At 43.1% G+C, this 17990-nt stretch overlaps 1 protein-coding gene across 3 annotated transcripts in view; it reads right to left on the bottom strand.

Moving 5' to 3' along the window:
* Positions 1 to 17990, bottom strand: part of PPP1R36 (protein phosphatase 1 regulatory subunit 36) — a 284578-nt gene that overhangs the window by 165151 nt on the left and 101437 nt on the right. For all 3 annotated transcript variants that reach the window (XM_069207337.1, XM_069207338.1, XM_069207336.1), the window contains 2 exons: positions 598 to 752; positions 432 to 498 (listed from right to left, as the gene is read on the bottom strand). In XM_069207337.1, the coding sequence (XP_069063438.1) occupies positions 432 to 498; positions 598 to 752 (222 nt within the window). The remainder of the gene's footprint in view (positions 1 to 431; positions 499 to 597; positions 753 to 17990) is intronic.

Here is a 17990-nt window from a genome sequence, read left to right on the forward strand (position 1 = left end):
GAAAATATGATGCAAATAAAACCTATAAAATACAATTCCTTTCAAATTCTCTCGGCAAATAAATTAGAGGTAAGAAGGCCCACCTCCCAGTGACAGATCTGACAGAGTGGACTGAATCAAATTGTAGTTATTGGTGCTTCCTTTGCTTATAAGTGGATGGAATAAGAAAACTGGGGCCTTTTATGTTTCTGAAGAAATATTAGGACAGAACCCTGATGAACACTTATTCATTACTGTTGTCTCGTAAGCGGAGACTTACAGTAATGCATATCTGTGTTGACATTGCCCATATGCCAGGAATTAGTATATAAAATATATTGTTTCTGCGTTTTGAGCATTCCATTTGCCATGGGCTTATATAACAACTGCTTCAAAGATCAAGGAAGCAAGTACTGGTAGCTGGGTGGAATATTTTTACAATATATAAATACCTTAATTCTGCCGAAAATAACACCATATGTTGTATTTCGTGTTCTTCTAGCAAGCCTAGAGCCACATCTGGAAAGAAAATCAAACAGAGCTTTAAATAATGTCACATGTAAGTAAAAAAATGCTTGGAGAAATTAGAATTTATTTGGGATTTTCAAATTTACTCACATTTCACATCGTCCAGCGTGATGTATTTGTGAAGCTGTTTATTTATTTGTTTCCTTCCGAGGAAAGTTAAATCCAGGGCTCTTGTACTAAGCAAAGATCTAAAGATGGATGGGCTGGATCTGCTGGCAGCATTTACAAACTGTCTGCTCTCTATACTGTTGTGAGAAATACAATAAATAAACAAATAAGGATGTCATAGTCTTTATGTATATACAATATTAGCCAGGGTCCTGATAACATGTATTATGCCTTCATTTCACTTTAAAATAAAATTCAAATATTTACATATTGTATTGGTGATGGACATAGCTCAAGTGTATTGATAGTGGGTCAGAACAAATGTGAGGTTTTCATGCTTAACACTTATAAATTCGAGAATGTGAGGGTTTTGCCTCCAATAACAGAACCCTTGCTTGCGATTCCTTCTTTGGATGATTAGTACTTTGTACTGTACCATCCTAACCCGGATCTATCCTTTACACCTGTACCATGCTAACCCATATCTATACTTTGCATTACTAACATGCTAATTAAAATATATCATTTTATTAGCAATATGCTAACTTAAATCTATCATTCACAAAAGTACCACGCTAACCTAAATCTATCCTTTTATCAGTACCAGGCTAATCCAAATCTATTATTTTGGAATATATCATGCTAATATAAATCTGCCCTTCGTACCAGTACCATGCTACCCCAAATCTATCCTTTTATCAGTACCATGTTCACCTATATCTATCGTTTGCACAATTACAATGCTAAACTAAATATATCCTTTTATCAGTACCATGCTAATCAAATCTATGCTTTTAGAAGCTATCATGCTAACACAAACCAATTCTTCGTACCAGTACCATACTAAACCAAATCTATCTTTTTATCCATTTACCGGGACCATGCCAATTCAAATCTATTCCTTTTCGAAGATATCATGCTAACTTAGGCCTATCCTTAGTATCAGTAACATGCTGACCCAAATCTATCCTTTTGACAGCCCCATGCTAACATAAACCTATCATTTGCGCAAGTACCAAGCTAACCTAAATCTATCCTTTTCTCAGTAGCATGCTAATTCAAATCTATTCTTTTAGATAACGCATATCCATTCGTAGTGCAGTACCATGCTAACCCAAATCTGTAACAGTGCCATCCCAATCGAAATCTATCCTTTCAGAAGATATCATGCTAACGCAAATTTGTCCTCCATAACAGTACCATGCTAAACCAGATCTATCCTTTTATCAGTACCAGGATAAGCCAAATCTATTCCATTTTTAGGGCATCCAAATGCAGAAAAGAGTGATCAGTAGAGAAGAGGGAGAGTCATAAATGTATGAAGAAAAAATAAAACAAGCAAATTACAAAGGAGGAACAAATTGATGGATGAGAATGAGATGAAGGAAATTATGTAGAAGAACAGGAGGCGTAAGTGAGAGACAGAGGGCGAAGGAAGGACCCTGGTAATAATATGGCAAACGGAAGCGGCAAGAGTGAACGATAGGAGAGAGGGAGAGAGGAGGAAGAACATAAATCAAAGATATTCTGAAATAGTGCCCAGCAGAGAAAAGGAGGAGTGTGAGAGAAAGGAGGAGAGAGGAATGTGGTAAGAAATGGGGGAAAGGGATAGTGACAGAGTGATAGAAAGAGAAAGAGGAGAAAAAGTAAGAAAGAGGGAGAGAAGGAAAGAGAGAAAGAAAGAAAAAGAGGGAAATGGGTGAGATTGTGACAAAGTGCTGTAGAGGAAAACGATTCTTATTGAAGAAGCATTATATGAGAAAGAGAGAGGTAACTGATGACATAATAAAAGTGTTGTGGGAATATGGGGGTGAAAAAAGAAAGTGTGAGAGTTGTTTAAAATGGTAGGGAAGAGATTTAAAGAGGGGGCTAGAGAGTGAGAGAGATAGTAGGTTGAAAGAAAATGAAAGTAAATGAGTTTGAGAGGGACAGACTGAAGAGAGGTCAAACGAAAGAGAATGTGTACAGAGAGAGGGAGAGAAAGGGAGAAAGGAACCGGGAGGGAGGAGATGAAAAAGGGAGTGAATGAGAGGAGCAAGAAGGGGAGAGACAAAGCGAGAGAGAGAGAGCGAGAGAGGGAGAGAGAGAGAGAGAAGAAAATTAGTTACTTACCTGTAACTGTAGTTCTCCAGTATTGGAATCTTTCATAGAGTCACATGCTTGAATCATTCCACATCGTCGAGATGGGAGTCCCCGGTGCATTACAATAGCAAGGTTATGATAACTAAAGTATATACCAGCTTAAAGCCCATTACATTAGTAGTCTAACCTTGTCTTTTTGAGGAAAAAGACCCAAACCAGGTTTTAGCCAATCAGGCTACTCCTTCCCCCAGAACACTCCTGTGAGAAGCTCCATTGCCTCAGATTTTCTCACAGCACTAGTGCTGAAGAAGTTGGGGAAAATAGCCTGTAACAGTGAGCTTCTCAGGGAAGGAGAGAGGGTCGCATGTGAATCTATGTAAGATTCCAATACGGGAGAACTACAGTTACAGGTAAGTAACTAAGGGCCAGATGTAGCAAGGGTTTAGCGAGTCGCAAACGGCAAAAATCGCCGTTTGCGAGTCGCTAAAGCCACTTTGCTACGTAGAAATGCATTTTGCGAGTCGGAACCGACTCGCAAAATGCATTTCCAACTCGCAAATAGGAAGGGGTGTTCCCTTCCTATTTGCGACTCGCAATGCTATGCATTTTCATTTGCGACCGCAATACCATCCACTTCAAGTGGATGGTAACCCAGGCGCAAACGGGAAGGGGTCCCCAAGGGACCCCTTCCCCTTTGCGTCTGGAAAAAAAAAATATTTTTCAGAGCAGGCAGTGGTCCAAGGGACCACTACCTGCCCTGAAAAATAGTGAAACTAAAGGTTTCGTTTTTTTTTTCCAAAGTGCAGCTCGTTTTCTTTTAAGGAAAATGGGCTACACTTTGAAAAAAAAAGACTGCTTTATTTAAAAGCAGTCACGGACATGGTGGTCTGCTGTCTCCAGCAGGCCACCATCCCAGTGAGTGCCCTGAATCGCTATGGGGTCGCAAATTGCGACCCACCTCATTAATATTAATGAGGTGGGTCTTTGCGACCCCATAGCGACTCGCAGAAGGTGTCTGAGACACCTTTCTGCATTCCAAATTGCGAGTTGCAATTTGCGAGTCGCTGGGTCTCGTAAATTGCAACTCGCAATTTGGAATCTTCCTACATCTGGCCCTAATTTTCTTACTCCAGTATTGGAACTTTTATAGATTCACATGCTTGAATCAGAGTAGCAAGCAGTAGTGAAGCACACTGTATGATGAACACTTTATATCAGTTGAAATGTGCAATTCAATAAATTACAGAAAACTTTTAATGATTATGGAAACCAAAGAATCATTACTCAGTGCTAAACAACAACCAGCGTATTGTGAAGGAAGGAAGACTTCATTATCATATAATGTGATGATCATTATACTGGGTAGGAGGGAACAAAGGAGAATAGTACAGCTTACTGTTACTGGAACAGATGCCGCAGCACCGCTCTCCCCACTGCTACATCTCCTTGCGACGATTCTTCCATGCCATAGTACTTTGTGAAAGTGTGCGCACACCTCCAGTTGGCCGCCCTGCAAATGTCCTATACCAGCAAAGAGCACAGGGGATGCTGCAACAGCATTTGTGAAGTGTGCATGTGATGTTCTGCACAGGGGCTTTCCTGCAGCTTTGTGACAAAAGTCAATAGAACTAGATATCCATCTAGAAATTCCTTGTTAAGAAATCGGTTGCCCTTTCCTAGGGGCACTGAATGACACAAATAATTGGTTTGTTTTTCTAAAACTTCTTGTCCTGTCAAGATAGAACTTAAGAAATCTTTTGACATCCAAGGAATGCAGGGATCTTTCCATTGGCATTGACGGATTTAGAAAATACGACTTTAGGAGAACTGGCTGGTTGATATGAAAGTCAGAAGGAGCCTTAGGTATAGATTTTGTATTTGTTCGCAAAATTACTACATTGTCTTTAAACTGCAAGAAAGGGCTTTGGATCGTGAAAGCTTGAATTTTGCTAACTCTTCTAGCTGAGGTCAGGGCAAGAAGAAGTGTAACCTTCCATGAGAAGAACTTTAAGTCTGCCCTATGAATGGGCTCAAATGGATGTTTCATCAATTGAGACTAAACTATATTAAGCTGCCAGGATGGCAGTGGCAGTCTGACCGGCGGGAAAGATTGAAAAAGCCATTTAAGGAACTGCTTGATAATTCTTGTTGACCACAAGGATGGTGAATTTACTGATCGCCTATAATGTGAAATAGCAACTAAGTGGACCCTAATGGAAGAATTTTTCAAACCTTGTCTGGCTAAAAGAAGGAGATAAGGTAGCACTTGCTCTGGCGATGAGGAAAAAGGATGAACCTAAGTTTATTTTCACCACAAGCAAGATCTTCTCCATTTAAGTCGATATGGTTTAATGGTGCTATCAGCTGCCGCTCTGGCTAGAATGACTTTACAGTCGGAAGGAATGTTCATATGCTCGATTTCATGGTGTTCAGAAGCCAAGCAGTCAAATGAAGTGATGCTGGATCTGGGTGGAGAACCTGATCATCGTCCATTGTTAACAGGCGAAGTATCACTGGCAGAGGTATGCCGCACCTCTCTGACAGGAGAAGTAACTCCATAAACCAATGGTGCAGAGGCCATGCTGGGGCTACCAGAAGTATCCGGCGGTTCTCGTTCTTAATCGTGGCTTGGACTCTTGGAATGAGGGGAACGAGAGGAAAAGCGTAAGCATAAATTCCTGACCATGCTCTTGAAAATGCATTCTCCAAAGAACCCGGATGGGGATCCCGACTTGCATAATACAGGCATTTTGCATTCAGGGTAGTGGCAAAGATTGAGGATTGGTTTGCCCCACTGAGAGAAGATTCGATCCAGCACATTTTGATTTAGCTCCCATTTGTGATTGGATGATTTCTGTCTGCTGAGAGAATCCGCAGTGACGTTCAGAGTACCTGAAATGTGCTCTGCTCGAAGATGCATGCCATGTAGGATGGTCCAGTTCCAGATACGTTGAGATTCTCAAGATAAAAGCAGGGATCTGGTTCCCCCCTGCTTGTTCTGATAGTCCATCGTTGTAGCGTTGTCTGTACTTGACAAATTATTTATCTTTGGCAGAAAGGCTCGAAGCGCTAAGTGAACTGCTTTCAGTTTGAGATAATTGTTATGATAAATTTTTTGATGAGAGTCCCATCTGCCTTTGACTGATAAATCCTGAAGGAAGGCTCCCCAACCTTCCAGGGATGCATCCGTTGTGATCACCCATTAGGCCAGAGGTGGAAGAAAAGAAAGACCTACTGATAGGTGGGATGCTTGGATCCACCAAGACAGATGTGATTTCATTGGTTTTGTAACCTTGATTACGTCGTCTAAAGATCCCTTGGGGTGCAGGAAGACATCATTCCCAATCGGGACTTGGAGAGGCGAACTGAAACAGACCTTTTTTTAACAAGACTGGCTAAAGAAATTTGTTTCTTCTGTCTTTCCTTAGTAGCATTGGAAATGGATGTGTCTAGAACTGCACCTAGGAAAGTCCTTATTTTCAGGGGTTGGAAAGCTGATTTGCTGTGATGGATAATTAGGCCTAGCTTGGAAAATAGATCTATGCAAGCTTCTGTCGCTTTCTGAGTCTGTGAACTGGACCTTGCCTTGATGAGCCAGTCATCCAGATATGGAAAGACTTGAAATTTGTGCCTTCTGAGGAAAGCCGCTACTGGAGCCAGGCACTTGGTGAAAATTCTGGGGGCCGATCTGAGGTCGATAGGAAGTACCCTGAACTGGAAATGCTCTTCGGCTACTATGAATCTGAGGAATTTTCTGTGAGACTGATGTATAGGAATATGGAAGTATGCATCCTGAAGATCTAAGGTTGACACATAATCTCCTGGATTGAGAAGGGAAAGGATATCCTGCAACATAATTATACGGAATGACTGCCTTTTAAGGGAAGTATTCAGGTCTCTGAGATCCAGGATTGGACGCCAATTTTTCCACTTCTTCTGGGCAATAAAGAAACAAGAATAAAACCCCTTTTTTCTGCCTGAGCCGGGACCCTCTCTTTAGCTCCTTTCTTGAGCATCGACCAGACTTTCTTTCTGAGGAGCTTTATGTTCTTCAGTGAGCGTGGAGGAGGGGGTCTTAGTGGTGAAATTTGCATAAACTCCAGTGCATGGCCAAATTGAATAACGTTTAACACCCAACGGTCAGAGGTGATAATCTGCCAATTGTGCAGATATTGGGAAATCCTTCCTCCTATTATGAGACTTGAAGAGGATAAGTAGTCGGAGTTTGGGAGAAGTCATTGCTTGCGACCCTCTGGTTTGTCGTCCTGCTCTTGTTCTATGCGTGGTTCTAGCATATGCTGCCTGTGGATGTTGCCTCTGCTGATATTGGGCTCGAAAGGATTGAATATTTGAGACAGCAGAAGGATATTTATACTGCTGGAACCCCCCCTCTGTAGGATTGATCTCTCCTTCCTCTGGCACCCCAAAAGGGCTGCCTTCTGAGCTGCAGGGTTCCAAGGGACTTTGCCATGTCCGTATCTGTCTTAATAGCTTGCAGAGCCTCATCAACATGTTTTCCGAAAAGACCTTCCCCGTCGAAAGGCAAGTCAAGAATTTTGCTCTGTACTTCTGGTCTAAAAGATGTTGCGCGAAGCCAGCCCTGTCTCCTTAAAACAGCTGCGCCTGCCAGCTGACGAAAAGCCGAAGTATCAATATCCATTGCACAGTCGATGACTTTCGCTGAAGCCTTTTCACCTTCATGTACTATCTTCATTGCTTGTATGGAGCTAATCCAATCACCGCTGCACATGGCGGGGATTCTCCATAATAAGCTAATGCTTGCGGGGACTAAAACAACCCCTACCCCAATAAGTAGAGGACAATCTTTCTCTCTTGGTTCACTGCATCTCAGTTTAGGTATAGGTTCGTGTAGGGAGACCGATGCACTGGACTGTATAACTCTCACTGTTTTTCTTTTACCCCTTCTTTGTTTTGGTGTTGTTTGAGAACAGCGGCTAAGCTGTGAGATTTTTGTTTGGGGCTCAAATTTCAGCCATTACCAAACGATCATTTCAAGATGTCAGACCTTATGGTACTGAACTATGATGATGATGTCATCCAAGCCATACATCAAACTCCTTCCATTCTTGGGGAAGATAGTAGTGAGCCCCCAGGAGGCTTTAAGGAAGACTGGAATAAACTATTGTCCTTGAAGAAAGAACTGATCAAGACCATTTTACAAGGCACCATTATGACAGAATAGTTACAAACCAACATAGCACCTAATGGGCTCCTTGTGACTAATGTGCCCCATATTTTCCTTCAGGATTTGCAATTTAGAAAGGTTTAGGCACAGATAGCTTGTAAGTGCACGAGCGATTGGCTGGCCCTGATCATCAACACTTCCAAGAGACTGGACGATGTAATCACTGTCCAGATTTCCCTAGCCGAAACCAACATCAAGGCTACACTATGACTACCCAGTTCAAGATAAGTCTGGCTGAGATCAACTCAGAATTGAATAAGGCCAAGGAATACCTGACGTGTCAGAAGATCAAGAAGTTACAGAAGGACCTCAAGAAATTTAGTAGGGAGAAGGTGTTTCACTGTACTAAAGAAGATAAAGAAGATTATCAACAAGAGATGGTACCAGAGTCCTCTGACGAATCCAAGGGCCCACCTCGAAAACGACAAGGCTACAATTATAGCTCAGCTTAGATGGCAGTGATGAGGAGTGGAGAAAAAAACCCTAATCAACACAATGGCTTAGTTTATATATCCTCAACCTCCAATTTGGCAACCATCTCCCAATCCCTAATATCAACCCCGTCCCCAATGCCTTACAATCGATTTTTAAGAAGAGGTCGGGGCAAAGGAAGAGGCAGAAACAGAGGGTGAGTCAAACTTGTACAATGGCAACCAGAGGAACCACAGATGGTAACAAGGAGCTGCGTCAGAGCTCCACAAAAGAAGATCTAGTTGTTAACCTCTCTAAGATGCCCCTGACCCCTATTGCGCAGGGGGTGCTGAACACAGGATTGGGTTTTGCCCCTACACCTAAAGAAGACTTTTTCAGACTCTATTTAGGAAGATCCGGTTACACTATTTCTATAAGTCTCAACCAACCCTATCCAGGACTGGGGATGCAGGACTGAGGAACCCCCTCGACTTTTACACCAGCATCAATTTTGGTATCTATTGAGGTCCTCACTTTTGAGAAGCCGGTTAGGAATGACATTCGAAACCTCCACCAGAGCCATCCATTCCAGAATTTGTCTAATGCAGAGAGGAAGGCAATAGCTTAATTGCCAGGTGACAGGGCCATCACCATCAAACTAGCAGACAAAGGGGGAGACATAGTGGTTCAGGATACTGCGGTATACAGGCAGAAATGTCTGGGCGTCATGAGCAAAACATCCTACTACGAACCGATCCAAGAGGACCCCACCCAATGTCTCCAAGGGGTAATCTGGATGATGAAAAAAGAAGCAGAGACAGCAGGGTGAATTTCACACACACCAAAAGGCCGAATTACTGAATAGTAAGGAACCTGGGGCACCCTGCTACTACTATCTACCCAAGCTCCATAAAGGAAAGGTACCTCCACCGTGCCATCCTATAGTGTCAGGGATTGGATCAATTTTGGAACCTCTGTCTAAGTTTCACGATCACTTTTTACAACCTATTGTGCAACATACTTCAACCTTTCTAAAACACACCAAGAACATGCTAGTCCTTTTGGATCAGGTCAACTCTCACAGTTCCACTGATATGTTGATTTGTCTAGATGTTCAAGCCTTGTACACCAGCATACCTCAAGATGCTGCGCTGTCTGTGGTGGAAGATATACTTCTCCTAGACACTTGGAACTACAACACCCCCACACATTTTGTGGCAGACCCCGCTTTGAAGGAGAACTTCTTCCAATTTGAGTATATATTATATCATCAAATATGAGGGACATCGATGGGCAGTTCCTTTGCCTCTATTCTGGCCTATTTATACAAGTACAATTTTGAGAAATGCCATATCTTGGACTCTGACAATCCGTTCACCACCCACATCAAGTTGTGGCATAGATACATTGATGACATTCTGATAATCTGGAGGGGTAATGCGGAGAAAGTCTCTGAATTTTTTGACTGAGTCAACAGTCTGGACCAACATCTACCCTTTCACGCCCACGGTGTCTAATAGAGAGGTTTCTTTGTTGGACCTCTGGATCACCGAGAGAACTCTGTAGTCATCTGTCTGTCAGAAGACCACAGACAGAAACAGTTTACTTCTTTTTAAGAGCCATCATCCTCGAGCTCTTCGGATAAATCTACCCTATGGGTAGTTTATAAGGCTCAGACGAAATCGTAGTGAGAAGATAGATTTCAATATCCATGCAGATACTTTGAGTCAGAAACTTATAATCGACACTACCCACTGTGTATGGTCAATCCAGCTAGAAAAAGAGCACAGAATACCCAGGGAGAAATATTGTTGAAGACTCTTCCCAAATCTGAACAAACTAGATTAACGTGCGTTATCACGTTTACGCCCCTCTTTAATCAATAAACAAACAGTGGTCTGTTCTGACTAGCGCGGGAGAGACCTTTGGGCGGCCTTTATCAAAATGACCAAGAACATCAAGGATTTATTCCATACTCGACCTACAAGAATAGTATCTGACAATAACACTACTGCAATGGTTGGCAGGTCTCTAACTCCAGTGTGAGGCCACAACCCCTGCAGCCATTGCAATGTCTGCCCCTTATCAATGAACACAAAATCAGTCGATTTCACAGAATCAGAGAACTGGCATCGCAATAAACACACAAATTGCCGCACTAAGAACAGTGTTTACTTTATCAAGTGTCCATGCAATCTCCTTTACGTAAAAATGACCACTAGAATGATCAAGACACATATTAATGAACATCACAGTACAATCAGATGCCGCCGCACTACCGCGAGACTCAGCACCCACTTTATAGATTAAAGACACTCCGCAGGCTAATTTAAATGCGTGATTTTAGAAACCATGAAAGATTCCCGCACCCTAGCATATGAGCTGTTTAAAGAGGAACAGCAGTAGATCTTCAGATTACGGACCTATATTAATAGGCTAAATGATGATATCCAAATTCTGGACATAATATGTAATAGGGACTAGGGGTTACTACCCCTTGATTTCATGTCTGTCACAACAGATATGACATTATTTCTTGATGGTAAAACATCCCCCTCTACTCTTTCCAGAGTGTGACCATGTTGTTGTGCCCTAATATAGCAGTATAACATTTGCTTCATGAGAATAATCGACCATTGTATTTACTGATTACCCAATGTGGCTATAACATAAAATTAGCTTTGCTTTCAATTATCTGGTAGCTTATTACGGAGACTATGGTTTGTTCATTTTATTTTGTGACACAGATCCCTCACAACAGAGGCCTTATTTGAAATATAGTTCTACACTCAAAGATGGCTGCCAAACTCTAACTGAATGCTCTTGTCCTTTTAAGCCCTTATAAAATACAGATCTTCACTCAAAGATGGCCGCCATACTCCGACTAACTTTTAATGTCCTTTCTTCATTTTTAACCCCTTCGCTGCTAGGCCTTTTCCCCCTCAGGTGCCAAGCCTTTTTTTGGCTGTTAGGGGCAGTTTGCGCATAGGCCTCATAACTTTTTGGTCACATAAGCTACCTATGCCAAATTTGCGTCCTTTTTTCCAACATCCTAGGGATTCTAGAGGTACCCAGACTTTGTCGGTTCCCCTGGAGGAGACCAAGAAATTAGCCATCAACAAAGGGTTTGGGGTGTTAAAATCACCAGCTTCCCAGCTTTCAGGAGCAGTCAGAAACCCCCTTTTTCAACACAAGTTTGGCATTTTACTGGTATATACCCCATTTAAAAAAAAAAATTGTGCTTTCAGCCTCCTTCCAGTTAGTGACAGAAATGGGTGTGAAACCAATGTTGGACATTGCTAAACACTTCTGAAAAGTATACAACATTCTGAATTCAGCAAGGGGTAATTTGTGTAGATCCTACAAGGGTTTCCTACAGAAAATAACAGCTGAAATAAACAAATATTGAAATTGAGGTGAAAAAGACAGCCATTTTTCTCCAAGTTTTACTCTGTAACCTTTCCCTGCGATGTCAGATTTTTTAAAGCTATACACCGTTACGTCTGCTGGACTCTTCTGGTTGCGGGGATATATAGGGCTTGTAGGTTCATCAAGATCCCTAGGTACCCAGAGCCAATAAATGAGCTGCACCTTGCAATGGGTTTTCATTGTATACCGAGCATACTGCAATTCATTTGCTGAAATATAAAGAGTGAAAAATAGGTAGCAAAAATAACTTTGTATTTCCAAAATGGGCACAAGATAAGGTGTTGAGAAGCAGTGGTTATTTGCACATCTCTGAACTCGGGGGTGCCCATACTAGCATGTGTATTACAGGGCATTTCACAAATAGACGTCTTTTTTTACACACTGTCTTACATTTGGAAGGAAAAAATATAGAGAAAGACAAGGGGCAATAACATTAGTTTTGCTATTCTGTGTTCCTCCAGGTCTCCCGATTAAAATGGTACCTCACTTGCATGGGTAGGCCTAATGTTCGCGACAGGAAACGCAAAATGGACACATCACATTTTTACATTGAAATCTGATTTGTTTTTTGCAAAGTGCCTAGCTGTAGATTTTGGCCTCTAGCTCAGCCCTCACCTAGGGAAACCTACCAAACCTACTCATTTTTTTAAAACTAGACACGTAGGGGAATCCAAGATTGGTGACTTGTGGGGCTCTCACCAGGTTCTGTTACCCAGAATCCCTTGCAAACCTCAAAATTTGGCCAAAGAAACACTTTTCCCTCACATTTTGGTGACAAGAAAGTTCTGGAATCTGAGAAGAGCCACAAATTCCTTCCCCCCAGCGCTCCCTCAAGTCTCACGATAAAAATGGTACCTCACTTGTGCGGGTAGGCCTAGTACCCGCGAATGGAAAGGCCCCAAAACACTATCTGGACACATCAAAATTATCAAATACAAAACTACCTGTTTTTGCGGGGGGAAGACCTGCGTTTTTGGTCCTGGGCACAGCAGCAATCTAGGGAAACCTACCAAAGCCAGACATTTCTGAAAACTAGACACCTGAGGGAGTCCAGGGAGGTGTGACTTGCGTGGATCCCCCAATGTTTTCTTATCCAGAAACCTCAGCAAACCTCAAATGTAGCTAAAAAAAAATAACATTTTTCCAACATTTCTGTGTGGGATCACCGCACCGGGACCAATTTCCTACCACCCAACGTTCCTCTCAGTCTCCTGGTAAAAATGATACCTCACTTGTGTAGGTGGGCCAAGTGCTTGTGAAAGTGAAGAGCCAAAAACATGTTGAAATTGAGGGGGATCCAAAGCGGGTCCAAAAGGGCAGTTTGAAATAAAACATTTTTAGGCTGACAAGTGCAGCAGGATTTTTATCAGTATAGATGAGACAATGCTGAGTGGTAGGAATTTTGAGGATTCCTGCAAATTCCGGAAGGTTCCATCACAAAAATGTGGGAAAAATGTGTGATTTCCAGCACAGTTGGAGGTTTGCAGGGCATTGTGGGTAAGAAAACGGTGAGGGCTGGAATCAACCAGATTTTTAGTATTCAGATGTGTCTAGGTCTTGTGGATTTTTCTACATGGCGGTGTCTCAAAGTCCAAAAAGTGCAGCCCTCACCATTCCAAGTGGAACGATTTTTAGGGTTAGCCAAGCTCTCATGGCCCAAATGTAAAACCAGAACCCATAATATTCAATTGTCCTCTTGCTTGCCGTGGGATAAGATGTTTTAGTGTGCAGGGGGAGAGCTGAAAGACTGTTCCCCGTTCAGGTGGGGTAGGGGCATAACCAGGCCCATACTGGTTGGTAGCCACCACCCCACTATTATTATTTTAAAAAAAAAATTCCTGGCATCTAGTAGACTTCTGTTCCCCCCCCCCCCCCGGGGTGTGGATCGAGGGTAACTGCCCCATCTGCCCACTGGTGAGCAGAACAACTTTGGCCCCATTTATTAGGGGTGGGGGAATGGCCATACCCCCCTCTTTTGAAAAAAACAATTCTCAGGTCTCTGGTGGGCTTTATGCCCCCATTGGGGGCAGATGGGAGTTCCAAAAATAAGCCGATGGGCAGATATGGCCAACAGTAATGTTCTCCCATGGAGAGCGACCCAAGGGGCTGTACCTCCAAAGAAAACACACACACATACACACACACCAATCCCTAGTGCCTAAGTGGTTTCTGCCCCCCGGGGGCAGATCAGCCTCACAGAAGTAGGCTGATCTGCCCCCAAGGGGAGCAGAAATGGCCTAAAATAAATTCCCCCCCCCCCCAGGGGAGCGACCCTTGCCTAAGGGGTCGCTCCCCTTGCGTGCAATTTGCACAAAAAGAAAATCCCCGGTGCCTAGTGGTTTCTGTCGCCCTTGAGGACAGATCACCCTAATAAAAATAGGCGGATCTGCCCACAAAGGGGGCAGAAATGGCCTAAAATAAGTTTGCCCTCCAGGGGAACAACCCTTGCCTAAGGGCTTGCTTCCCTTGTGGGAAATTGACGTAAAAAAATAAAAATCTCTGGTGTCTACTGGTTTCTTCCCCCCTTGGGAGCAGATTGGCCTAACACAAATAGGCCGATCTGCCCAAAAGGGAGGCAGAAATGTCCTAAATACAATATGCCCCCCAGGGGAGTGACCCTTGCCTCAGAGGTCGCTCTCCATACATAAAAACATAAAGTAAATGAAAACAAATATATATATCCCTGGTGTCTAGAGGTTTCTGCCCCCAGGGGGTGCAGAAAAGGCCTAAAAATATTTTGCCTCCCTGGGGGCAGATCGCCCTAATTATATTAGGCCGAAATGGCTTTAAAATAATTTGGCCCTCTGGGGAGCGACCCTCGCCTAAGGGGTCGCTCCCCACATATGAAAAAAAAAAAAAAACTATCCCTGGTGCCTATGGGGTTTGCCTAAAAATATTTTGCCCCCGCTGGGGAGCAGCCCTTGCCCAAGTGGCCGCTCCCCTTATGCGTAAGTAAAAAATAAAATAAAAATAACCTGGTGTCTAGTGGTTTCTGCCTTCCCTGGGGGCAGATCGGCCTTATGATATTAGGCCCATCTGGCCCGGGGGGGGGGGGGCAGAAATGGCCTAAAAATAATTTGGCCCCCGGGAAGTGACCCTTGCCTAAGGGGTCGCTCCCCACATATATAAAAAAAAAGAAATAAAAAAAGAATTATCCCTGGTGTCTAGGGGTTTTCTGCCCTTAATTATATTATGCCGATCTGCCCCCGGGCAGTAGAAATGCTTGCAGAGACATGTAAGGAAAGGCCTTTCCTTTCATGCCTCTGCCGGCCCCTAGCGCTTCCCCCAAGGGCCGGTATCAGGTCGCAGCCAAGGACGTAACCATTACATCCACGGCGGGAAAGGGGTTAAGGACGTCCTAGTTCCCTACCTTAGCTGGGGACTTATAACCGCTCTGTCCAGCTCAGAACTATCCCGGGGAACATGGAGAGAGGGTAGGTCTCATTGACCATAGCATTCCTAGGACAAGTGAGTACTGTATCTTATTGGGGCGGCACTTATGCCCGCGAGACACTCAGAGTTAGGAGGGGACCTGGTGGGTCGTTTTAAGGCTTTCTTACGTTAACTGAATGAAATCTTGGCGAGGTCTGTCACAATTATGAAGCCATATTAATATTAACGCGTTCGGTTGGCAAACATGTGAAACATTGTTATTGCAAATATCTATTGTAAAAGGACAGGAGCTGTCAAATTGGGGGCATACCGTTGGTGAGTTGGTTACTAACGATCTATAGCGACGATCTCTCTCGAACACAGGACCTAGCATTTCAAGGTCCTCATCGTCACATTTCATGTATTGTCCCACCCAATTTAATTGATCTTTTTCTCTTTTGTGACCCGTATATAGGGGGCATATCAATGTTTATTTTCCATTATATAGGGCAATTAAGATGTGCTAATTTTACATTTGGGGCTCTAACCTGTATGTTTTTTACAATCACTTTTTGTTTATTTTTCTAGAGGATGAGACTGATTTATTTCCCTCTTTAGCCTTTTGAGTACATTGCGTTCTGAAATAGTATAGATAAAATCAACAAGTCATTTACAATGGTGAGACAGAACAATGAACAGCTACAGTTTATATTTCACCTAATAAATTAATATGACTGTCCTTGATGATAAATGGTGTCAGTTTTTTTTTAAATAAACAGGCTGGTGGAGCTGGCATTTTGGGCAACAACCAACTAATAGTAATTGAGCATAGACAAGTTGTACCTTTTTGAAGATTAACACATCTGAGTGTCCTATATATCTCACAATACTTACAGATGATGGGAATGTAGTGCTTTCTAAAGCGTAAGGTCTAGAGAATACTTGGATAACCCTCTTTATGTAGTTAAAATCTGTGTGTATTAGATTGCCTTAATAGAGGAACAGCTAGCTGCCATGTGTTCTCAAAGGGCCCTGTATACCTGAATCTAGGCGGTAAGAATAACTTGGTGGGGCAAGTTCTACAGTGTTTTAAGCATGACTATTTTCACAACACATTCCATGTTATGCATGAGTGTGGCTTGCAATTTCCAAATACACCTGAGACACTTGCTGTTAGGGTGAGACGTGTGCTCACAAGTACGTGTTCAATTACTGATTACTTAATCATGTTTGTTTTGTTTAATTAGGTCACTGCATTCATAAGCACACAGCTCTAGTGGAAGATTTCAGCAATCTCTTATGTTAGTGGCAAGGAGTATTTTAACTCTCTTAGTGAGGGTTTGGAGGTCCTGATGAATGGCCACTAGATCCTTGTGACTTTTTCAGGCAAGAAACATGTAGACCATTAGTTCTGTAGTGTAGGAAATACCCAAACACAGTTCCTCCATACATACATCATTAATTGGAGCTCTAGATACACACTTAGCCATCTCATAGGCAATTAGACATTTATACTCTGAGGTTTTCACTTCTTTTGTTGTTAATGTTGGCATAGGAGTCAGGTCAGAGTAAAGATATTTTCCATGGGCACCTGTAGCCAATTTTAAAAAAATGTTGTTCCGTCCCTCACTCATACACTCATCACTGGCAATTTTCTTGAAAACATCTCTGGCAAAGAATCCTCTGGCACGGACCGTCAGTAAGGCCAGACGAGGCGCATGGCCTGATGATGAAGCATTTCACTTAGTGGTGAGTGAGGGCTACTGTTCCTATTAAACTAATGCTTGCAGGGACTAAAAAGACCCCTATCCCAAAAGGTAGAGCACAGTCTCACTCTCTTGGATCAGTGCATCTTAGTTTAGGTACTGGACTGTATAACTCTCCCTGTTTTTCTTTTCCCCCTTCTTTGTTTTGGTGTCGCTTGAACTTGAGCACCTGCTTTGTTTATAACTTTAAGTGCTTTCTGTTAAGGTTTGATTTCTGTGAAATGAGCATCTTGGCAGAATGAATCCTGCCCTGAGTATTTATCCAAGAAGAGGCCACAGTTTTCTGCAGAATTTCTACCCAACTGGAGTACTTTCTACTGGCTAATTAATAAGTACTATCCTTGTTGGGGAAATGTAAAGTGCATTTCCTACACCACAGCTGCTAAAGGACGCCGAGGTAAAGTATCCAGTAACCTTGTGTGTCTTTAACTTTGCCAATGTAACTGTTCATCAAGCAATTTTATCAGATATTTTTAGAGGTGGAACTGCAGAGAAAGCACACAGGTGTTTTCTCTTTTATTAATGTTCTCGGGGACTGCGGGGGAGCCTCAAGGCCCCAGCCGGCTCCCTGCCTCCTGTGGGAGCCGGCATTACTTCTGCATGCAGGGAGCTGCTATAAATCCTGCATGTGTGACCAATACTTTAATCTTCTTCCCTGCCCACATGTCTGTGGGCAGGGAAAGAGATGAAAACTCTGCTTCCAGGAAGCATTTTGACAGCTCCCGCTTGCTTGAAGTGGAGTATTTGATTTTCCTTGGCGGGAGCTGTCACAGCACCTGCCAAGTAAAAGCAAACACCTTGGAAGATAGCAGGAGCTGGCCCTAAGGTTGGTGGTCCACAGGGTATTAGATGACTCCAGAAGGGCGGCCTCGCAGTCCCCCCTCCTTTGTCCTGTACAGGCTGGCCCCAGGAGGTGGTGGTCTCCAGGCGTCCCTTCTGTAAAAAATGTAAAGGCCTCAGGGAGGTGGTGGTGTGCAGAGCATGGGGGTGGAGGGGATCTGTGCAGTCTGCCATAATAAGTTTGTAATTGCCTCGGGAGGTAGTGGTCCCTGGGCCTTCCTATAAAAAAGCCCAGGGGGGGGGTGATCCTCGGAGCCTCCCATTCGGGG

This window comes from Pleurodeles waltl, chromosome 9 (genome assembly GCF_031143425.1).
Source record: "Pleurodeles waltl isolate 20211129_DDA chromosome 9, aPleWal1.hap1.20221129, whole genome shotgun sequence".
NCBI lineage: Eukaryota > Metazoa > Chordata > Amphibia > Caudata > Salamandridae > Pleurodeles > Pleurodeles waltl.